Source organism: Vicugna pacos, chromosome 3 (genome assembly GCF_048564905.1).
Source record: "Vicugna pacos chromosome 3, VicPac4, whole genome shotgun sequence".
NCBI classification, from domain to species: Eukaryota; Metazoa; Chordata; class Mammalia; order Artiodactyla; family Camelidae; genus Vicugna; species Vicugna pacos.
In genome coordinates this window covers 28,102,343-28,126,769 of record NC_132989.1, presented here as the reverse complement: position 1 = coordinate 28,126,769, position 24,427 = coordinate 28,102,343, and the positions used below count along the sequence as shown (strand labels likewise).

Here is a 24,427-nt window from a genome sequence, read left to right as displayed (position 1 = left end):
TCCGTAACACATCACGGGCCTGGCAGTTGCTCTGCGCCAGAGGCTTGGTGTCTCTGCACTGCGTGTTGGGCACCAGGTCTGCCCACACGGCAGATACGCCATCATGGAGGGCTTCCCTGAGTGGGCTTCAAATCCAAGCTACCTCCAAGCAAACCTAATGAACTTGCGGACAGGATGACAGGGCCAGGCCTGCCACGGTCACCTCTGTGTTCCCAGGGCCCAGCCCAGCACATGCCTGGAGCAGGCACTAGGTGTGAATGAGAACCAGAGAGCAAATAGTCACTTGTTTCTTTAATTTGGAGGTGTTTCCTTAAACTTATGTTTACTCAGAGCTTCCTAACCTGATGGTTTTATGACTTCAAAGACCAGGGCTATCACAGCTAAAGCTTCCTCCCATAAACAAGCCACGGCGCTGAGCCACCTGACACAGGCCAGGGGTGTCTCTGTTCACTCTGGAGGCTTACTGTCCTCCACAGAGACCGCAGGAATGGCTGCCGGCCAGGCAACTCACCCTGAAAGCACCCCTGTGTCACAGCATCCCTGCCTGGGGCCCGGGAGGCCATCCCTGCACATTCAGGGGACCCCAGCTGCACCGTCATAAGGACCACAGGGTCTCCTGTGGTGAGGGCCACCTCCCGCACCCGGGTACCTTGACAGATGTCCTGTCTGCAGGCGTCACAGGGCTTGCAGGCCTCGGCCTCCTGGGCTGCTGTGCTTCAAAGGACAGGCTTGCTGCGGGCAGTCTGGTCCACCACAGGCCTTTAAAAGTTGAGCTACCCGGACTCTGGGCCTATGACTATTTCATCTACCCAGCTGCCTGGCCAGAGCTGCCCTAAGTGGGGGCTGCGGCCTGCAGTCTGGTGGCCAGGGGTCAGGGATTGGGCTGGGTCTGTGCCCTTCACTCCAAGCAAGATCAATAACCTTCCTAGACTTTCAAGAGAGGTGGGCCCACGAGTGTGGAGTCTCAGGCAGGGCCCCCATAGACAGATAACCCCAGTCCCTCTTCCTGTGTCCATTTAACCCTGGTTCCGCCCTCCTCTCCAAAACCACTGCTGCCCAGAGCCATTAATCAGCAGCACATCAAGCTGCTTTGAGTTTTCCCTCCTTCTGTCTCTGCTTCCCCTTCACAAGGGCTGCTTTCAAACTCTAACCGGGTGGTGGCTGGTAGGCAGGGAGGCAGGGAGGCTGCCAGGAATCCGAGCATGAATAATCCGAAGTGAACAATCAGCCTCTGAATGATGGAGGGCTGACTGCAGGGGACCGGGAGCCCGCTCAGCCCACACCTTCATTGTTAATTTAGAGAACACAAGGAAAACATTCAAAGTGCAAGCACATTGGCATTCCTCTCCGATTAGATGTAGCTACCAACTGTTTCTCCACTCAGCAGAAGCTGCTGCTCGCTTAGACGCTACACCAGCAGCACTTAGAAGGTCTCCCACTGCCTCCCTTCCCGTCTGGGAAAGGGTGAATGTATCTCTGGCTGAAGTGATTGTGGGGCTGGGGGAGCTGAAACTCCAGGAAACACTAGCAGAACTTCTAACTGTAGGACACAGTCAGCTTGAAAAACCATGGGGCAGACCTGACCTTTGTGTTCAGGCTAAGGTACGCCAGGTTGCCTCCCGGGGCTTCCTGTAGGTGTGACCCCTTCTGCTCTCTTTCTAAATCTGTTTTCCTTACAGCCAACCCCATGCCTGTGAATATTTCATGTTTTCTGTTTCTCCTCCAACCTGAAAGCCCTGAGCTTCATCAGGAAATGATTCATCCACTGCCCACCATGCCACAGGACGTGAAATCTGTACGTGTATTAACCCTCAGGACGTCTGAGTTCCCAGGAGGGACAGGACTGCACCACTGCAGGCACGGTCAGGACCCCTGATTCAGCCTTTACCCCCCACCTACCCCATTCCCACCAGGGTGGCGGATGTGGCCCAGGAGACATGACCACCACTGTCTTCATAGAGAGAGAGGGTCACTGAGTCCACTTGTCCAATCAGCACCCCAGGTGTGAGGGCTGGCTGGGCCCTGGGTAGCCTCAAGAGCTTTCTCCATGCCCTGTTTGACCTCTAGTCCTTTCCTGTCCAGCTTCAGACTCACCATTGGTCCTGTCTAAGCCAGTCATGGGCAGCCTCCACTGACCCTAAAATCCCCCATCGTGCCCTGTGTGCTGGGTGATGGTGGCCCCACATGTGGTCCAATGCAGCTGCTGCCTGAACAGCACTCAACCTGGCGAGTTCCTCCTCGGCTGTCAGCCTGAGTCCAGTTGTCAGCAAGGTGCCCCGGGGGAGGGGTGGTCTGAACACCCATGAACAGCAGTGTTGTTCGCAAGCCACCCTGCTGTCGAGCACCAGCACATTTCTAGGCACCACTGCACAGAGGTGGACTTTTGAAGACTGGGACCAACACTAGGACTGGACAGGCCTAAAAGGAGGAGGCTCTGGAAGTGCTTTTATTTGTGGGAGCTGAGAAGGGATTGCTATTTGATAGGTTCGGGGTTTGAAAGGAAAGCACCCCTGTGGGGAGACCTGATTGCTCAGGGAGCATGGGGATGTCTGTTCTGAGTGACAGGCTGCTCTCTGGGGCTTCAACTTCCCCTGTGCGGCTGAAGCCCACCAGTCCTAAGGGGCTCTTTCCATGGTGTCATTGGACAGGGACCTGGTAAATGTGTCTGAAACCATGTGGGGCACAGAGACTTTGGGATCTAGGAGCATGTGGTGCAGAGGCCCTTCCTCTACAGCAGCACATGGTAAATGGCCCTCAGAGCAGTTTTGACCTCACTGATCCCTCCCTCTGCCCTGAGCCAGAGTCACAGATAGTGGGGGTCCCTTGGGATCTTGGCCTCTGGGGGTAGAAATGGAGACTCCAAAGGGTCCTGCCTAGAGCAGGGCCTGTAGGCAGTGCCTAAGTGCTCAGGTCTAGAATCTGCAGCCCTGGCTTTGTCTGGGACTCGATGTTAGCAGCTGTGGGCCCCTAGCAGGCCCCCAGCCTCCCGGGCTTCAGTTTTTTTATCTTCAGAATTTGGGGTTGGGAGAGAGGCCCTACCAGGTGTGGGCATGGCGTTAGGTACGCAGCACGCGCTCCAGAGAGCCGTCAGCGCCTGGCCAGCGGGGCTCTACCTGGAGAGGCTGGAGAGCTTCTCGAAGACAAGTGAACCGGAGAAGGCACTCAGGGGGTCCGCCCGCCTGCCACCTGCAGAGGGGCAGAGTCCTCTGGGCCCTGTTTCCACTCTCACCTGCATTCAATTATTCGCAATCCTGACAAGTGTACAAACAGTTGTTGTGCCTGAAGCACCTGTCTGAAGACAGATGCCCATGCCATCTGGGGAGGAGTGGCTCTCCAAAGGCTCAGCTCACAGACAGCCCGCACACCAGCCTCCCTCCCACCTCCCCTGGGCAGACCGCACCGTGGAGGAGTGAGGAACCACGTTGCGCCTGGGGACTTGGAATTCTGGCTGAAGCCTGAAACAGAAAACCACTGCCAAGGAGCTCCATGTTTAAAAAGCCACAGAAAGCCACTTAGTGCTGGTGGCCCAACGGGTCAGTGATCCTCAGCGCATTCTCTCCATCAGCCCACCAGCAGGAGGAGCCTCAGGATTCACTGGAAAGTCTGCCCAGAGGAGAACGAAACTAGCTTCCTGCCTGGACCTCTGCTGAGACTGTCTGTGGTCTAAGCTGGTTACACAGGTTGCTTGTCCCAGTACCGGCCTGGATCCCACGGGTCCAAGAGCAACAGTGGCCTCCAGAAGCAGAGGCAAAGGTCTGAGCTCAAGAGCCCGCTCAGCCCTGTACGAGCTAAACAGGAACTCGGGGCTCAGAGTACATGGCTGTCAGGAGGCTTGCCGCCTGCCCAGAATTGGAACACCTGTTTCTGTCAGTGGGGACACCCATTTCACTGCAAAGGGCATTTTCATCCCAGTCCACTCCTTGGCCTGGGGCCTCCGGGAAGCACTGGAAAGGACTTGTCAGATGCTGTAGCTATGAGGGGATCTAAGGGTGGAATGCCAACTTCTGGGGAAAAATAAGTTCCACCAGCTGAGCGGTGAGTGAAGCAGGGCACGGGTGGGTGCTGCCTCGGCTGAGGCCATGTCTCTGCCAGCTGACCCGACACCCCTGCGGAGCCAGGGTGGGCCGCTCACCCTGGCTAGTGCCACGTGAGGGTGCTAGGAGGGCCTCCGCCACCAGCCAACTCCCGCCTCTGTTCTTCGTCCTCTCTAGGAACGGCTACAACTATCCCAACACCTGGTCTCTTTACTATAATTGAAAAAAAAAATCTATCATGGTCTTTAATCCTTTCAACAAATGTTTATCAAGCACCTAGGACATACACCAGGCTGCAAATCCACCTTATGGAAAGCTCTAGACTTCTCTCTCTCCCGCTCCCTTTTTCTCCAGTTAGAACAAAATGCCTTTGGCAATAACAAACTCGCCTGCCATCAGAGGCAGCCCCAACCTTCCTTTGCCCTTTTTGCCTCCTCGATTTGCTACTGCCTCGTCCCTTCTGCTACCGTCTGGCCTCTGCTCCTACGTCAACCGCCTGCCATCTTCCCTGCCCTCGGTCCTCTGTCCAGAGGGGCTGTGCCCTGGGCCAGGGGAGGCACCCTCAGCCTTTGGGGCTGGAGAGTTGCTGAGTAACAGTCACAGAAGGGGAGGACTGGAGAGCCAGCGGGTGTGGCAGATGCAAAGGAACCTCCGATGGGTCACTGGCCTGTGGTCTGGGGTCTCCAGCAGGCCCCTCACGTGCCACCGACTGCCTACTTTGGGGCATCCCCTGCCCTTCCCTTCTCGCCTACCTCTGTCCATCCAGGCCCCCTCTGTGCCCAGGGCCTGGCTCTCCAGCTGCTCCTGCCAGGGGCCACCCTGGTGCTGGGCTGTGTGTGCCCCTGGCCCTGAGAGTGGCCCCACGCTATCCACCCAGGTGGTTGCTGTGCCCATGTGAGCAGAGCCCTTGCTCCTCTGCTTGTTCCTGCCCAGCCCACAAGCTGGGCCTACAGAGAGGTGGAGGGGGGTCTCATGGGGGCACTGTCACGGAGCCTGAATAAAAGTGGCTGGAGAGGAAGGAAAGACCACAAGGCAGAGGACAGTGATATATGCTCCAAGCACTGTTTCCTGGGTGTGGAAAGGCTTGGGAGGGCGTACCTCTCAGACACACATCCAATAGGCCTTCTCTACACCTTAGAGCACTGTGGGGGGGGGGTCTCCTGGTGCTGCAGGGCCCACACCAACCCCCGGCTCTACCCACACTGAAACTCAGGTGCTGCTGCTAGGGTGAGAACACAGAGGGCTCGGGGGTCCCCTGCCTGGCCTTCACCTCACTTTCCGGGCTCCTGCCTGGAGCCTGGGAGGTAGCCCTGGCATCTAAGGAGCCCCTTGGAGATCTGGGCTCTGTACAGCTCACCCACTCACATCGCAAGCCATTCCAGTACTCCAACCCCAGGGAGCAAGCTCAGAATTCAGCAATGCGCCCTTTAGTGCTTCACTGCACATTTAGGTCCTCTGAAATCCTCACAAAAGCTTTTGCAAAAACACGGAGATTTATGAGGACAATAAGGTGCTATCCTGGTAAAAAGCTGACATCTAAATTGTTCTCATTTTATATCTTTGTAATGAAATTCTTTGTTTCCTCTGCAGCCATTTCTGAGTATTTACTAACATTCAGAGAGCTCTCTGTTCTACGCAAAACTTCAAGTTTCCCCATGGTGCATCATGTCAAGCTGGGCTGGGTGATATGTGAATGTCTTGACCCAGAGCCTGCCCTGCAGCCCTGATGGGAGTTCTCACCCCAGAACGGTGAGGATCAAGGTATCCAGAACCCTTGCCCCTGCCTCTCCCTCCAAGAGAAGGGTTTAAAAAAAAAATCACCAAAGCATCATGTTTTAATGAGTTTTCTTTGCAATTTGTATATAATAGATTTTCAATAACAACCTATAATTAGTTCATTTTCTACTACTCAATTGTTCTTCACTGAGGCCATTGACAGCTTCGAGCTGAAATTTTAAAAACGGAAAGCACTTGACAATGCTGGAAAGTGCTGGGCCCAGCAATACAGCTGTTAACCTCAAACCACTGGAGATGGGAAGGAGGTGGTCTGGGTTTGAAAGTTCCCAGAAGAAGAAACGAGTGGAGGGCAAGATGGCTGGTCAGCAGCAGTTCTGGCTCAGAACTGACCCCTCTACAGGGTGATGCATACCACCCCTACTCCACATATGGATAAGAACACATTGAACACCCCCCTGCCCCCATATCCCCGCATCAAGGGCTGCCAATGGCTTTTCCTGCATAGCTGGGGGCAGCTGGAGGGGCAAGCATGCCCTCAGCTGTGCTTCTGCCTGCAAGGAGAAGGAGAAGGGAGAGCCTGGAGGGACAGCGTTCAGGCACTGGAGCATCAGTTCCTTGAGGCCTTAGACAGTAGCTCACTTTCCTGATAGTCATACCTGGAGATCTGAAGTGAAACGGACTTCAAAGGTTTGCTAGGGCTGGTGCACCTGCAGCAAGGGAGCCTTACCACTTCCTCCAGCTCCTGCCAGGCTGCACAGATGTCTGGGCGAGGCCACTCAGATCCATGCTAAGTCGGCCTACTCCTGTCCTTGTCCCTCTGTCTGAGTGCTGCCCTCTGAGGCCCCACCGGTCAGCCATCCCCCTCGTGACAGCCTCCTGACTCACCCCAAGTCTGTTGCCCTTTCAGGACCACACCCTGACCCTATCTGTCCAGGACCCTTTCTCCTCCCTCTCTGTCTGGTTTTCTCCAGCTCTGTGTTCAGGCCTCACTCGAATGTCCCTTCCAAAATCTCTCAAGGGAGAGGAGGTCCTCCCTGCCAAGACTGCTCCCAGTGATTCTCTGTCCTAGCCCCTACTTTGTTGATTTGGTGGGTGCTCTCTTTCCCAGCCACCTGCTGTCAGACTACAAGCTGACCGCTGGTTGGGCCTGGGGGTCCAGCTGTGTCCTCTGCTTGCCCCAGAGTGGGCTCTGGGAGTGTTGGTTGGCCTCACATTTTCCTCCTTCTAATCCTCCCAATCTTCATCTGAACCTTTTCTCATGCGTGGCTCCCCGCCCTGGCTGGGCTCCTCTGGAATGTTCTGGTGGCCAGCCTGCCCCCTCAATGAACCCTGCCCTCCACGTGCGCCTCTGTGCGGCCCCTGCCCAGATGCTCCCTGCTTTCCGAGCCTGGCCCACACCAGCACCAGGGCAGACACGCCAGTCTTCCCACGTGCTCCAGTAACGTGCGGCTGCCTCTCCTGGAGCTGGCCTGAGTCGGGGAGCTGGGATCTCAGTGCTTAGTGGTTCTGACCCAGAGGCCAGCCTCTCAGACTGCAGGGCCCAGCGTGGGGGCCTCAAGCTGCCAGAGGTTTCAGTTTCAGCAGCGCATGCTGTGTCCTCCTCTGTAGGTGTCGGCTTTGTGATGTGGCCTCAGGCAGGAGGGAGGTGGCCATGGAGGCCCAGCAGGGCCTGTGCCAGAGTCTGAGAAGTGCAGACCCACATTCTGTGCTAACGAATTATTCCCCAAGGTGCACAGCTCTGCACAGAGAGGGCAAGGCTGACCTCCTGAGGGCAGGAGCTGTGGGGCTGAGCCCGGACCTCTCTCAGTGGGGTCTGCTGCCACCACTGGGGATGTGGCTGTGGGCCGAGGAGTAATGCTGAGCGGAGCCCTCATCTCCACACGCAGCTGTCAGGGGTGGAGGAAAGTGGGCAGTGAGCAGGAGACCTAGCAGAACACTTACCCTGAGGAGGTGCAAGGGCAGTTAGTGGCCCTGGAGCAGAATGAGCTCAATGGGACAAACAGCTTTGTCTTCATTAAGGGAGCATTAGACCCACGTGGCATCAGGGGCTCACCTCACAGCCCAGTCCCTCCTCCAGCAGATCAGGGACTCTGGGCTGCTGGGGCAGCCCCAGGGTGCCCTCTGGCTTGGTCTGGCCTGTCTGGTGCTCCCCCACCAGCAGTCCTGGCTTGGGGCCCCAACAAGGTACTTCCTTTGCTTCCCCTGGGGACAGGTAAAGGCCCTCTGGGACCCTTGGTGACAGTCACATTGTGTTTGGATCCCTCTGCTTGCCAGGTGTATTTATTTCTCCATATACTTCATCCTTCTCACTGCACAACGATTTCCCAAGCGCTTTTCAGGCACCAGACTCCCTGCTAGGCATGAGCATAACATTTTCTGGCCTCATGAAGCCAGTGGACTAATGTGGGCCGGACGACAATAATGTGGCAAAGAGTGATGGAGGCAGGGAGGGAGGGGCTGGGAACACACAGAAATCTTCATCATCACCGTCTCACCTCCATCACTGACCTGCCTGGTTAGTGACTACTTAGCACTTATCATATACAAGGCACCATTCTAATCACTTTACATGCATTATCTCATTTAGTCCTGAGTAACCCTGTGTGGTGGTTATTATGTGCATTTTACAGATAAGGAACTTGAAGCTCAGCTAAATCTTGGTAATGACCTTTCCAAGATCACACAGCTAGTAACATGGCAGAACAAGGATTTGAACCAGGTCAGATTCAGTCCACACTCAACCACCAGGCCACAGTCTAGTTACTGTGTAGAGATGAACCCAGGACCGTTGGCACACAGAGAAAAGTGTATGGATTTTGGTAGAGGGAAGAGAATTAAGGAAGACTTCCTGGAGGAAGAGACCATTGAACTGGGACTTGAAATTCAGGGAAACCCATTGTGGGGGACAGTGAGAATCTCCTTTCTAGAGAGTGCTGATGAGTTGCAAAGTATGTTTATATGCATGAGACTTTTTTGGAATCAGGCATTTGGGTTCAGTTCTGGTTCTCCTACCTGCTGGCTGTGTGACTTATGTTAGCTACCTAACTTCTCTGAGTTTCAGTTTTTTTTCCATCTGTAAAACTGGGACATAATACACAGTGCTGACATATGATAAATGTTAGGTTTCATTTTGTGCGACTTGAGTAGTAAGAGTCCATTCCTAACTAAAGCGATATTAACAAGTGAAAAACCATTCAGATGGCACAGTCACTTTGGCTGCAGGGCCACATAGCAAGCTCACGTCGAAGCCTCCTAGGAGTCCCTCTCTCTACTGGAGATGAGGAGAAAGCACCTCCACCTCTGTCCTTGGGAGGGAGTGGTGAGATAGCTCCTGTCTTTCACTTTCTAATTCCTCGTTTGGCGCCTCCAATTTAGCCGTTGTATGCCTTTGAGCAAATGAAACACCAAGGGCAGTGAATCAGTTTTTTCTGCCACTTGATTTGCAAGTCCTGTGTGAAGCAACCAGCTTCTCTCCCTTTGGGGTTAGGGGAGTCATCACAGGATAGACTTAGCCTCAGCCGACACTGAAACCAGTGCACAGGTAACTTTTACTCTCCAAAACTCAAGAGCCAAATAGATACAGGTAAAATTCTGGATAAACCCCATGCTATGTGAAATTTCACTCCTCCCTGTCCCAAACTCAGGAACCGAACGAAGCAAGGTAAAGCAGTGTCCTCGCCAGCAGAGCTCCCTGTCTGAACTCACCCCACGCAGATAAGCAGTTAGACAGACCCGGGGAGGGATAGCTGCCGTTGTTTTATTTTACCATCCTGTTCATCACAGGGTGGCTGTGAGGGCTGACTTAAGATAATGTGTCTGGCACAGGGTCTGGTCTGTGCAGGCATCATACATTCTGGAGGATAACGGCCTGCAAGGTGAAGCTGCACCATCCTTTCATTATGCAGCAACAATGGCAGAAAAACAGCTGTAAGTTCACCAGGCGACCACCTCCTCTGTTTTCCAGAGTTGCCCTTGATACAGAAGTGTTGCAATAGTCAGATTAAATCACTGTTTTCCCTCCTGCTTGCCTGGATCTGAGGGAGAGGGCATCTGACTCCCACGGTCAGCTCCCTGCTGACCTCCTGACACGGGTTCTCCTCCTGCACGCTATGTATCCGTGATCCAGGAATGCTCACACGGGAAGCCCTTTATCCTGCACTGTTAGCTGCACAAATCCTTCCTTCACATCCCAGCACATTGCTCTCATAGGATTAATTAAAAGGACAAGTATCTTTCTAAAAAGCAGAAGAAACTTATAATGAATTTAGAGTGAGAGAAAGATCCTTGTTTAAACAACATGTTTTTCCCATGATCCCAACCCAAGCATCCAGAAAAGTGTCAAAACATGCATTATTGAGAAGATTTTTAAGCGAGCAACTTTTAGATTAATTTACGGCAATGAACAGACAGGGCTGGCATGCATCTTGCTCACCAGTGACCCTGGAGCCCGGGTCTCTGCCTCATAGCAGGGACCACTGGTTCTGTGGCTTTTGTGGGGCGGGATCAGAAGGAAGGGTGGAAGGCACGTTCCGAGAGGACGCTGTGTCTTTAGTTCCTAGACCAGCCTGTGATTTGGAAAGCCAAAAGCAACCTGACGAGAATGTTCGGGTGATAGATGGAGGAAGAGAGAGAGGACACCATCGTATTTCACTGCCATCAGTGTACTGAGATGGGTGATTCACAACCTTTGCTCCTTCTGACAGAAAGAGGCTGAACTGACTTCCACGGCTAAGGGAACTTTTCCTGGGGAGGGTCACCTGTCCTGCGGAGCCAGGAGGAGGGTGCAGCCCCACCATGAACCAGCTCAACTGGGCATGGCAGCTGCCAGCCCTGAGACTGGTGGCATTGCCAACAGCCAGCGGAAGACAATGGCAAACACCAGCCCAGCTGCAGTGAGGTCAGCTGCATAAGAAGACATTCGGGAGACCGCCCCCTCTTCCCTGGCTCAAACACTAAAATCTTGTAAACACAATCCACTTCTCCAGGAAAAAGGCCTCCAAACCCATCCTTAAACAGAGCAACCGAATATGTGCCAGGAGTCACCCACAGACCCCACCCTGCCTGGTACCCAAGGATCCTGGCAAAACAGAAATTGAAAAATACAACTTTAAAGTCTCAACCTTTGCCAACTCCAGTTTTGAAAATTAAATCCAAAATATTGTTGCTGAAACGTCTGAGATATTACTGTCTGAGCTTTTAGTGAGGTTTCTTTAATGCCACTGATTTCTGGGTAATAAGTTGTCCCTCTATGTCTCATTTCAATTCCTATTTAACATTCACTGAACCATACATCTATTCCCAGAGTGATGGGAATTCAGCTTAGAGTTCCTGTGACTTTGAAAAACCACTGATCCCATGTGCTCCGAGTGGCCGAGCATCGGGCCTTTACAGCCGGGTTAACTCATTTTGCGGCTTCCTTAATGGCTGTGAGTTTACATTTTATGGCATATCTATTATTTGGGTTGAGCTGTGACGAATGGTTTGGCTGCCTGGTTCAAAACAAGTCCAAGGCGACAGCAGAATCTAATTTGCTTTAAAAATGATGATTATAAAGCTTTTCAAATAATAATCCAGGAAGGAGGGAAACAGCACATTGCTCTGCATGAGACCTGTGGCTGGAGGTGAAGATGACTCCCCTTCTTTTCCACGGCCACCCCCTGCTTATAAGGACCTTCATCAGGGAGGCCTTGTCTTTCATCAGGGATGCTGCTGTTTCCTCGAGAGCAGAGCCAATGGCTCCTGTTTGGCCCCAGACTAGTTCCCAGGAAGCAGGCTCATGGGTCAGAGGCTTCTGTGGCACCAGGTACCAGGAAGGGGCCTGACCAGTGCCATTCTCTGCATGATGCCATCATGGGACATCTGAGTTGTGACAACCTCAAAGCCCAGCCTTGGCCCCGGCTCTTCAGAAGCACTGATCTTTTCCTTCACTCCTTTTGCAGAGGGGCCTGAGCATTTTGCAGACAAAGCATTGCTGGGAATGTCTTAGAACTGTCCCCAGACAGCATGCTGCTGCTTCCCTAGTGGGGGGCTGCTTGCCCTGTCACCTGCCCCGACGTCTGCTCTTTTCTGGTTCATGATCTGTGAGATTAGCATCATCAAGGGGGATCAGTTCAGGGAAGGTGGATGGAAGGGATATTTCAGGGGGTGGATGCTGAGGAAGGAGGGGAGGGAGAGTCTTTCCCAGAGTGTGCAGGTCCGTGCCTAACATTGGGCAATCCTGAGGGAAAACATGGCCTAGCCCTTCTGCAGCACCTGTGCAAATTTCTATGTTGTAAATACTCCCACTGTGGCTGATTGAAAGCTACCGACTGTTTAACTGTTTGCCTTGCAGAAGTCCTGAAAAATCTAACAATCGCCTCACGATTGAGCTAGGTCTCCAGAGTTGCTGATACTTCTGTACATTCTAAAATTTAGAGATTTATTTCAGGGAGTAAGCTCCTCAATCCATAAACACCCCCCACAGCAGATGGAGCCTATCAGGCATTCACACCTAATTATGAATCACTACCTGTAGGTAAGAGTTTCAACGGAGGCAGGAAAGAGGAAGATGGGGAGCCACATCCAGTCACTGTACATCAAGCAGAGCCCTGTAAATGGGGGTTGGACTTTGGTCCTGGGTAATAGAAATAGAATAGACAGTGCTGTGGAAAGGCACCTTGTGTGTCAAACTCACGGACATTTTCCACAAGGAAGAATCACACTCGACTCTCTCCTCTTAGGGCATATGAGTACCTCTCCTAGCTGCCACAAGAGCCCTTCTTGCCAACAAATCACACGGGCTCCTTCTCAGGCCTTGTGAATATCGGGGATAACAACAGCACACAGAGGTGTCAACACAAAGCAGGAATGTCTTCCTGAAAAATGGAACTGCAGGCACAGACTGGGGTCAGGGCCGAGGATGCCCGGACCTGTAGTTCAGAGTACTCAGGGCACCCTGGTGATCTCATACCTGCTTCCCCAATTTCCAGGCCTGCAGCTCGGAGCTGTGAGCTTGCAGGTCATGTCCAAGTGGGCCTCACGCAGGGCACACACACTACGTGCTTTAAGCAGGGCCCGAGTGCTGTTTGACATAAAGGGCTTCATCTCCTTGGCACCTCTTGTCTCAAGTTAGGGCCCTGCACCGCCTTCCCTCTCCTCTCTGCTGACCTTGTCTGAGTTATCTGGGGCTCATTCTTGCATTTGCATCTCTCAGAAGCCCTGTCCCAGCTCCAGCTGTGGCTCACATGTGGTCATCTTTGGAGGAGCACCTCAGGGAGACGACCTAGATCCTTCAGTCATCCTACCAGCGCATTGTACACACCAGTGACCCCAGAGCAGGCCCACTCCGAGCACCTCCTCTATTTTCACACAGAACATCTCTCTTCTCTCTTCTCCAGGGATTCCCCTGCCTCTCTTCAAGCTGGACCCTCACCCTCCATCGTCCTTGGTAGTGACTTCTTCCTCTCCTACCTGGCCAAGCCTCCAGGACCCTCCTGCAGGATTTGCCCCCAGGTGCAGTTCCCTGACAGGGCCGCAGCACCATCTGAGGATACCCTAAAATCTGCTCCCTCCACATGCAGTCATGGAATCCCCCAGAGATCAGAAGTGCCCTCCCAATCATGCTGAAATCTCAGTCCTGGGTTCCTCACACAAAAGCAGCAGTGAGAAGAGCCTTTATCCAAAGGGAGCAGAGTCAGTACCCCCTCTCCCACCCACCTTACTCTTTTCTTAAAACTCAGGCTTATTGCAAAACAAATTCAACTGCATTCACCTATAAAAGAAAGCAACCTTGGAAATAACCAAGGACAGACTCCAGACCCTGGACATCATTTTGGTGCGGGACCTGTGCCCACCGGGAGCCCCAGCTGGGGCCTGACTTACGGAAGGCTGTGTAGAACTCGTGGAGGGTCAGGGAGCCATCTCTGTTGTAGTCATCAAATCGCAGGAGGTCGCCTGGTGAGCACCCCAGGAAGTCCTCCTCCAGGTCCTGCCCCTCCAACACGTGCTGTGGGTGAGAAGGGAGCAAGGCCAAAGCCAGGAGTGAGTTCAGAGCTGCGGGCACTGCTGGAAAATGGCTCAGGCCAAATGGGACTGTGGTCACTGGCCTGGTGGGGCGGGAGGGGAGAGGACTCCAGCGACAGCTCAGTGGGCCACGGTTGATGTTATCTTGTCCGACCTTCTTTAATAGATGAAAAAACAGGCTCAGAGAGGGAAGGGGCTTTCCTAAGGTCACACAGTGATTGGGGCTGAGTAGGGATTAGCATTCAGGTCTTTTCCCTGTCTGGGCAAACAGACCCCACGCAGTCTGAGATGTGAAGGACCCTTGCAGTCACCTGGTCTACCCCTTCGTGTTATAGATACGGAAACAGAGAAAAGAAGGTACCTGATCAAATAACCCCAGCAAACAGTGGCTGAACTCAGCAGCTCCCAGCTGTGTAGAGCTGGACAGTCCCTGCTCCATCAGTGCACCCCTCCCCACCCCCTACCAGTCCTCACCAACCTCAGGGCAGTGCCTCGAAGCCACAGCACAGCCCACAAAAGAGGAAGCTGCCATTCTGCTGACCTAGGCCTAGCCCCCATCTCTGCCTGCCTTCTCCTGCCAGGAACGCAAACCTTCACCCTTGGGACTCTGTCTTGGGGACCATGGGCAGGCCCTTGTGAAGTCCTCTCTGGATATGGCCTGGACCACAGGGCTCAGAGGCCCCCCAAGCCTGACCAGTCACCTTTTGGTGTATGTGTCTGGAACTAGAGTCCTGCAAGGACAATCTCAGAAGAAAGAAAATGACTTTATTTTACTTGGTGGTTGAGGGGAGGGGAATAAAGGCATTTTCTCTTTATTCAACAGTCTCAGCTGGGCCTGCTGTATTAAAGGCAATTTAATGTGATAATGTTAAAAAAATGACCCTTCACCCAGCAAGTAAGAGTGTTCGATAAAAGGGAGATCAACCATAACGCCTGAAATCAATCTTCCAAAGATGAAAATTTCCCTTTGTCTATTTCTGCATTGGAAATTGATTAACTTTTCATAGGACCAACACGTTTTTCCCTGACGCCTCTGACTCAGTGTCAAGGAAAGGCCCCCTTTAGTGGGGCCTTGCTTGGCAGATTTATGAAATGGACTTTAAATACATTAAATTTTAAAGAGGAAATCATAGTCCAATTACCACGCTTGTTAATGGCTTCAGGTGCCTCAGGGCACTTCCCTGCCAGGTAAGAGCAACGTGCCCAGGAAGGTTCTGTTTACCTGGCAGCTACCCAGGAATCATGTGGGCCAGGGCGCCATAAACCCCTAGCTGCCTCTGTCCAGGGCGAGTCAAAGCTGCCGGCCCTTGGTGCACCCCACACAGCCTGCAGGAGGGGAATGGCCATATGGCTCTTCCTGCAGGTAACCGTAACTAACAGGACCTGGGCCCTCCCCAGAGCAGCATGGGACAGCTGTGGGTCCCTGGCACTGCCCCCTGGGGTCTTAGCCATAGCTGGGGGCTGAGCGCTGATGGAGGTGGTGACATGCAGGCTGGCCTGTGCCTGGGAGGCCTCCTGGGGCACAGGCCTTGGATGGGTTTGCATGTGTTGCCCTGGTGTGGGTGAGTAGAGTGAGGTCTGCAAGTGTCTTAGGATCCCTGGTTTCCAACGTGCTCCCTGGAAGCAGGCTCTGGACTGGCTGGACTCGAGAAGGGGACCCTGTGTGGTGAAGTGTCTGGGTGATTGCTCAGTATTGAGGTTTTGTGGGCACCTGCTGTCCCCACAGACCTTGAGGGGATCAAATGGAGCCTTGGGGTGGGAGCCCTCCCCCATGGAGCCCCCTGTACTGTGAGGACAGCAGGTCCAGATTTGTACACCTGCCCTCCTGGGTTTTGTCTGAGTTCATCATGTCCCAGGCAGCGCACATTCCTCAGGCAAGGTGCTTGATTTCTTGGATTCGTGGCTTCCTCATCTAAAGATATCTGTGAAGTGGGATAACAGTAGCACCCACCTCAGAGCAGAGAGTGGCTGAAAGGTTCAAGGAGGAAACAGTGACAACAATAAAGGTGATTACGATACTGATGATAATCACTGTCCCCCACTGAGAACGTACGCCGTGCAAGCAAGCAGGCTGGGCCGTGGGCTGCTGCCGCCTGGACGCCGCAGAGTGGCAAGGTCAAGGGGGCGAGGACCTGGGGATGTCCGGGTTACCGCCTCAAAAGTGTGTGGTGGAAACGAGTCTGCTTCCTTTTAACCTTCCTGCTGAGGCAAGTGAAAGACTCAGGAAGAAAAGACTCATTTCCTAATGAAAACATCAGAGCCCGGCCCCGCTGAAGTGTGTTTTGCCAGCTAAGGGCCTCAGAGCTTGTTTGTAAATATTGGCTAAATGTGGCTGGTGGGAAGGAGACAGCGACATGGTTCTGTTTGTCAGATATTCTCAGAGGGGTTGAACAGGCGCTCTGACTCCTGGGAGACGGCTTTTTCCTGCAGGAGCGGGGCCTCCTCGGCGGCCCGTTACAGAGTCGGTTACAAAGGACTCTCCCCATGAGGCTCTCCAGCTTCTCTTGGTCCACACACTGCATGGAACACCTCATTCCTGTGCAATGTGATTTCCACCGCATGCTGTACCCACCTGGGCCAGTTCAGAGCTGCTGAGGTGGCCGTCCCCATCTGCATCCAAGTCCTTAAACAGAGATTCCACCAGGAGGCGCTTCTGGGAGGCAGGGTCTTGTCTGCTGTCCCCTTCATGGAGCGGCTGCAGGCGGGTCTGCAGTGCCAGAAGGACCTTCTTCAGGCGGGCATAGTCGGCCATGGTGCACGGGTCACCTGGAAGAGAAGATGGGGTTATTGCAGCGAGACTCCTCCCTTGGTATCCAGAGAACGTCCATCCACCCCACCCATAAACAGTCACTGGGCACCCACTACATGTAGTGCAGGCTGCACCCGGAGTAGATGGGGCTGGTTCATCATCTGCCCACCAGTCCACCCCATAAATATTTACTGAGCCCTGGATACATGCTACACATGATGTAAACGCTGGAAAGAGCCTGTTTGTTCATCTTGGAAATGTTTCTTGAACACCTACTCCATGCCAGACACAGTGAAGCCAGACGGAGGGGAGATTTGTCGGGGGAACTCCCATCGGCAGCCCCACAGCTGCCTGAGGAAAGCCGGCCCCAGTTCCATTTCGTTAACAGCTCGTCTTTGCCTTAATCCCACCTTAAAGGCCGCTTTGGAATCCTTGGCCTCGTAGACGAGGGAGGTCTAGTTAACAGGACTAATCAGCCCTGCTTACAGTAATTAGGAACACTCCCAGAGCTGGAGTACTTAAAAATGAACATGTGTACACAAGCCTACGACCAAGAAACAAAAGGCAGCTTTAAGAAATTAAAATCGAGGCACTACAGCCCATTACTCTTAGGCCTTTTATCACAGGCGTGCTTGCTCCGCAGCATCAGAACCACGCAGCATTTTGGCAAATGAGGCCTGGGATGCACCGCGACATGACATAGTTTATCTTGCTGGTAACGGGCCACGAGGTGTTTCCTTGCAGGACTGCACCATGAATAGGGGCTGCCAGGCTGTTAGCAGAGCAGGGCATCCCCTCCAGCCCCACCTCCCCATCTCCCGGGATGGAGTACGTGCTTCCACACCTGGCTTGGCTGAGTCCTAGAGAACGGGTGTGAGCTCCTCCCCAGCCATTCCAGGTCAAAGCCCGTGTGCTGTTGGGAGGGGAGTGTCTAGGGTCTGGGGTTTTTCCCCTTAATTCCAAGGCCAGTTCTGGGCACCAGCTAATAACTCAGGGTTGGAGAGTCAGTATAAAGCACTGCAGGAAAGGACTGGCTCTGGAGTCCGCCAGGCTTGAGTCCTAGCTCTGCAGACCGAATGTGTACCTTGTACAAGGTGCCTCAGTGATTTCATCTGTGAAGTGGGGAGAACAGTGCCGCCCACATAGGGCTGTTCAGAGAGCTGAATAAGACATACATATAAGAGGCACAGCACTGACTTGGCACTGAGTAAGCGCTCAGAAAACCATAGCTCCTCTCTCCCTTAGTTATTGGAACCACATTTGCTGAGGAGCAAGGAACTGGGAAGCTGCTTGGTGCAGAGAGGGCTAACGGGGAAATCTGTTTTCTCTGCCTCCCTCACTGGACAAGCCTGGACAGTCCAACCACTTTCTCTTGTGCTTTTTTGTGTTTTGAAATTTTCTTCCCATTTGTGGTCAATTGATTCTTGTCAGAAACAGATGCCCATTACCATTTCCTCCTGCATGTTTATTTAGAAAAAAAATCAATTGCTGTGTTCAATATAATCAAATCTATTTGCTCTCTGAGAGTTTTCCTGCTCTGACAAGACCAGCTCGCCCTTCCCCCTAAGCTTGCTGGCATCCCTCTTTGGCCAGGTAGGATAGCCATTCCTGGAAGCGCTTAGGGTCCCCAGTTGACAAACATGATTCTTAAGTCCATACCGCTGCACAGTGTTGCAAATAGTGGCTTTGTCCCACGATAACACGCTCCCACCCAGGGGAAGACGTGGTAGGCCACGTCTGAGCCATTCTCCTGAGCCCAGATAAAGGTCAGTCTGGGGAAAGGATGAGAAGAGTTTTGCCCAAATCTTGTCCCCTAGCCTCCAAGGGGGTGAAACCAGTCCTGGCCTATGGACAGAAGTGGGATGTGGTATGTGAGTGAAGACAGAAGCTCTGGTGGACATGGTGGTCAAAGTCTCTGGGTGGAGGATCCCAGGAACCTGGGCTGGAGGGCCTGTCAGGCTTTCCTGGGGACAGGCATTCATGCCCAGAGGCCGGGGAGCCTGTGCACACAGTGGATGGATATGGGGCTGATAGGAGGCTCGACTCAATGCTAGCATACAGTTAGGCTCCACACTAAGAACACAGCCCAGCAGGGCCACCCGAAGGATGTGCCCCACCAGGTCAGATGGGCAGAGGCATCTCATCCTCGCTGGTCCTCCCAACCAGCCCCCCATCTTCCTCATAGCCCTTGGTGGGCCCAGATCTCCTCTGAGCTGCCTGCTGCCCTGTGCCAGGGGTCTGCAGCTAGACAGCACTTCCCACACTGGCATCCCAGGAAAACCACGGAGGTGGGTCCTGCTGGGTGGGTTGCGTCAGCCTCCCCAGGCTCTGTCCCTATCACATTCCCAGAGCTCACTGTGAGTTCACCGTGGCTTCTTTACCTTGGCCACTTCCTAGCACATGCCTCCTGGTCAGGAAGGAATGGACATGATCAGAAATCAACTTGGGGGAATGGGTGGGTGTCCCCAGTCTTCAGGGCCAGCTCCTTGAGTCCCTGGTCTGGCCTCCTGCTAGGGCCAGACCACCGGCCTCGCCCTTCCCTTCCTGTTACCAGTATTGACTCACAAACTCTGTGCCCCATGCTGGGTGGCACACTGAGGATACGATGGGCTTCCTGCCCTGGGCATCAGAGGGCCCATGGAGGGAGAGCTAAGGAGGCCAGGGTGAAGGAGGTCTCCCTAAGGATGAGACCTACAGGATGAGGGTTCTGTGGGAGGAGGTGGCAGAGGGAAGGGAGTGCCAGGCTGCAGGGATTGCAGGTGCAAAGCTGGTGGCACCGTGTGCCTGGAGCCCCAGGGAAGCTGGTGTGTCTGGGCTGGAGTGAGGCAGAAGGGGGCACAAGACAAGGCCAGAGGGAAGTGTGGAGTTGAGGCAGGAAGCCAGGCCCTACAGATCATGCTTTGCAAAACTTCCTCTGTTCTTTGCTTTACCAGGCACCTCACTGTGCCTGGTGACTGCTGGACGTGGGGGTCCTGACATACATCGAGTGGCTCCTGGAAGAGAATCTGAAATCCTTCCTCATCCCAGGAGCAGTTGTGCTTTATGTGAGTTTCAGCCTCAAATAGTTAAATCATTGGCCCAACATTCCTGAGCTCCTCTAATATCCCTCCAGGTCTGAAGGGTCCATGAGCACCAGAGGAAAGACACCATAATGGTGGCATTTCTGCACCCGTGGAGATGGGCACTTTAGATTCCAAAATCCAAACTCCCTCATCAAGTTCTTAGATATTTCATCTCCAGCAAGGACTGCCCTTTCAAAAAAAGCCTTCCCTCTTGGTTTCCAAGATGCATAGCTTCTGAGCTAGGCACGTAAAAGCACTAGTTTACTCAGTCCCAGGTTCAATTTTTCATTCACGATCCCCCCTCATCACACAGTGGGGTCAGACGAAGCAGCTCACAGAGGTGGAGCATGGACATCTGTGAACCTGCCAGAGCTGGTCTCTAGCTAAACGTTCCTACCCTACTGCCAGTTTTAAACCTTTGTCTTATTGCAAAGGAAACATATATTCATCAAAAAAAAAAAAACCCAAAAAACAAAAAACGAAAAAATCACTTGGAAAGTGCAGGTGAGTATAAAGAAAGAAAACAAATCACCCACAATCTCCCTCCCAGAAACTGGTTGGAGGTGAAGCCAGGTCCCCTGCACAGGTGACCCTGAGCTGTGAGTCCAGCCCTGGCTGCCTTGTCAGATGCTCAGGCCAGAGGCCCCATCCACACAGCCTCTGTTTTCACACCTTCCTCTTCCTTTACTCGATTTGGGCAAGAGCTTCAGTACCCAAGGGCCTGGTCCTTCTCATGGTCACGCAGGTCATCACCATCCACCCACCTGGCCAGCACACCAGAAGACGACAAGCTGAGGGTGGAGCAAGAAACGACTTCAGCAGCACTGGCTCTGCGAGCGAGCGTGCTGCCCTGGGGGTGGGGGTAAGGGTAGGGGTGGCGTTTACCGCTCCCTCCAGGGCTGTTTACCTGAATCTCCACCCGGCTTTCTTTTCCTGCATTGTGGCTGCTGCTGAGACATGGCCCGATCTAAACTGGCATCCCCCCGCTTCAGAATTCTTGGTGCTCCTCCCCTTTGGAGGGAAGGTCCCTGGAGGGGGGACGGCAGAGGCCTAGGGACCACAACACTCCTCCCAGGTGCCCCCACCATGGGGGCTGATGATGACGATGGTGAAAAAGGCAACACCCAGCCCAGCCGGTCCTGGGAGCCTGGAGCCAAGGACTCTATGGCCTGGCCTCACTCTTGATCCAGGGAGAGTGGGGCTTCCAGAGACTGCAGAGGAGGATGTTTGTGTATGATGCTGAGGTCTGTGCCCTGAACGAGCTCACCTGGGGCTGCCCAGTCGAGACCTGTAGGGGACCTGCTGCATGTGTGGGCAGGACTAAGGATCTGTACTAACCACATGCTTGGAAAGTCATTGAGTGTATCCTTTGTATCTTGGTGGTTTCTAGGTAAAGAAAACTTTGTTTCATTATAACATGGGGATTGTTGGGTCTCCCTGGTGAGCTTGGCCAGGTCAAAGCCTTCTGATGAGGCTTGGAGAGTCCCAGGGAAGATGCCTGCAGACCCAGCGCTCACCGTGCTCTGATCACATGCGACGACGCAGGCCTGCCGGTGCCTTCTCCTGGGCTCTCTCCCCTCCTCTCCTCTCTGTTCCTGTGGGGTCACTCAGCGCCCTCCCACTCACACAGAGAACCACCTCCCTCCAACTTTCTCACTTGTCCTCCCTGTACCTATGGAATGTTCTTTTGTGCGAGATTTGGACCTGTCTTAGTTTGGGCTCCTGCAGAGCAGCCTCTGAGAGGAGGATGGAGGGTGAGCAGTGCCTTTGGGGAGGATCCTAAGAAGTGCAGGAAGGAAGAAGGGAGACTGGGGAGGGTGGAAGGCTAACACAGGGTGGGGCGCCACTGAGGGTGCCCGGAGCTCAGCCCGTGGGACCTTGGAGAGATGAAGTTGAGCACAACACGTAGCTGCTCCACTGAGATCTCAGGGGGCAGGGTGCCCTTCCGCCAACTTCCAGCCCTTGTCGGCTGAGGGTTGCTCCCAGGGCATAACCCCCGTCTGATCCAGCACTTCTGGCCTCCCCAAGTGAGGCCAGGCTGCCCTCAGGCTGACGATGAGGTTGGATGCTATTCACAAGTGTTACCGGGAATAATCCACCAAAGCTGCACGTAACCTCTGGGTTGACTGTGGGAATCTGGATGGGGTGTTATCAGCGTCTGTTACATCCCTCTGTGGGACTGACTGCAAGCTCCAAGCCGCTGGGACGGCACTGGACAGACAAACATGTGGCATTACAGTGTTAAATGCTTGTGAATGTGGTTAAGAAACCAGTCCTGTGGTTCCAGGGCAGAATCATTAAGAAGCCAGGGTGACTCTCCCGGAGTCCTAAGGTGGAGACAGACTTCATCAGAGGCTGCCATGTCCACCTGACACCAACTCCACTCGTAAAAATCATGGCAAGCTGGACAGAGCACTGGACAGGAGTCAGGAGACCATCTGGCCCAGTCTTTGAGCGGCTGTGAGTCCCTGACCAATTCTTACTTTAGAATGGAGGCAATAAGAGCTCTGACCACCTTACAGGGTCCTGACATAACAGGAGGCGTTGGAGGACTTCACAGCGTCCACGTGGCCAGGAGAGCCCGAGGGCTTCTTTGTATGAACAGGGCTCGATGCCCCAGCTAAATCAGGGCCTGGAGCACTTGTCTTTGTCCCCGTCACTGATGCCCAGCGCCTGGCACAGGAGGCCACTAAATCAGTGAAGGCTTCCTCCCTCCCTTCCCATCTCCGGGAACATTTCTGCTCTCAGGGATCGAGGCTCATGTCCCGGTCAGCCTGACCATGATGAGAATCCCCAACAGGCCCGTGGAAGGGCCCAGCCACCCTCCTGCCGGCTGGGCTGCCCTCTGTGTGGTGGCGCAGGCCCCGCGCGACCAGCCCCCGGCCCTGGCCTCAGGCTTTCCACCGGCACGCATGTGCGGGGCTTCTCCTGCTCACAGACCAGGCCTGTTCTGGCAGATAAAATATTGATCAGCCTGCTGAGGGGCCCAGAGTGTGATCCTATTTTCATGTCAGAACTTGGTAATGAACTACATTTATCAAGCCCGTTCTCCACGAGAAAGGTCAGCCGCAGATCTGGCTAAGCTGTTATGACACCTCATTAATCTAGTTCCCTCCATAATTGTCCCTCTTTGAAGATTCTAATGTTCTCCTCTTCCCGCCACACTCTCTCCACTCTGAGGGAGGTTATTATAGTGGAAACACAGGCACATCCGCATTTAATTTTTTGAGCCAAGAGAGATAGGAAGCCTCTGGAATTAAACGTCCATCAAGGGCACACTTTCTACTGCAAAACAAAGAGAAGCGAAGGAGACACTGAATATTCCATCAGCCACGTGTGCCCCTGCCAGATTGGGCTTCAAAGGGATGGTCTTTACTTTGTGGCAGGCAAAGCTTCCGGTCCCAGGTGTGGGAGGGGCTGCTTGCTCCCAAGAGTCAAGGGTGTACAGCGTGGGCAAGGTGGGAGATGCCAGCCAGGCAGCCGGGAGCTCAGATTCTAACCGAGAGAGACAGGCTGAGTGGTCAAGGCCCCAGATAGGCCCAGGTCCTGGATATGAAGGCACCTGGAGGCAGGAGAGGGGGTGATGGAGACACCTGGCACCAGGAAGGGAGGAGTGGTATGGGGGACTGTAAAGAGTCTGTCTCTGCTTGCCTCCCTCTCCAACATCTCACCCCCATCTAAAGAGTTCCTGGCGCGCTGCCCCATTCTTCTCTGTCTCTGCGCTGTCCCTAGGCATCACCCTGTTACTCCCATACTGTTGGGGTCAGGCTGCCCTGTTACATGGGAGTCCCTCGAGGCCTGCGCCTTGCCTTGCTGCAGAGGTATGACCCCAGCCCCCGGTCCGGGCACCTGCATACAGAAGGTGCTCATTAAATGTCTGCTGAATGGATGACAGTGGAATCTTGGTGGAGAAGGGCTGCAGCCCTGCCCTGAGGAGGGGACAATCCCAGCCATCCTGAGCCACAGTGACGGAGGTCTGGAACTCTGGAGAGGGCTGGGGGCCTATGTCATCCATTGTATCAGCTCCTGGAAGTGCGGGGTGTACGTGAGATGTGGGTTTGGAGGGGCAGCTCCAGCGTGTGGTACATTTAGCTGGGGTGTGTGTGTGGATGCTACCTCACCAGTGGGGCACCCCAAAACCTGGCATGGCCAGGTAGGAGGTGGTGAGGGGAAGGTGGTCGTGAGCCACAAAGGGGCGGCTGTCCCGTTAGACGTTGGGTCCCATGGGAAATGGCTTGTCTGAACCCCTCTGGGGGGCACATGCAGCTCCTGAGGCCTGCCTCTGAAGAAGAGGAGGATGAAGAGTTCTGCCCTGTGGTTCCACCACTGGTCAGGACAGCCCTGCAAAAGGACAGGCGGGGGGCCTGTGCTTGTAACAGTAGCCCAGGTGGGGAGGCCTTGAGGGTGAATTCAACCATGGCACAGCTTCAGGAAAGGTCCAGTTCCTTACTGAGGCTCTGATCAGTAACTGAGCACAAAGCTGACCCTGGCGATCCTCTGTGCTCGCAGCAAGAGCTTTAAACATGGGTAGAATTTTGAGGGGTCATGATGGAGGATCCCAAGGCCCCCATGAAGACCCCACCCCTGATGGCTTCCACCATGCTGGCCCTTCCCTCACCGGGGCAGCCCTGCACTTCCAGAGTCACCTGCAAACCCAAACTTCCAGGAGAGAGGACTGCAGGGCACAGGTTACTCAACATCACAAACTCCTCTGCCATTAGCAGAAGCCATCCCTCTTGGGGATGGATGTGGGCTAAGGAGCAGGCGGATGGGAAGGAAGGAAGTGCTGGGTGGGGGCTGGTGGGCCATGCTCTGAGACGCCAGCATGCGGGGGATGGGGGGGT

At 54.0% G+C, this 24,427-nt stretch overlaps 1 protein-coding gene across 6 annotated transcripts in view; it reads right to left on the bottom strand.

Annotated features, from left to right (window-relative positions):
- Nucleotides 1-24,427, bottom strand: part of FSTL4 (follistatin like 4) — a 471,313-nt gene that overhangs the window by 111,927 nt on the left and 334,959 nt on the right. For all 6 annotated transcript variants that reach the window (XM_072957366.1, XM_072957368.1, XM_072957375.1 and 3 more), the window contains 2 exons: nucleotides 16,345-16,538; nucleotides 13,632-13,755 (listed from right to left, as the gene is read on the bottom strand). In XM_072957366.1, the coding sequence (XP_072813467.1) occupies nucleotides 13,632-13,755; nucleotides 16,345-16,538 (318 nt within the window). The remainder of the gene's footprint in view (nucleotides 1-13,631; nucleotides 13,756-16,344; nucleotides 16,539-24,427) is intronic.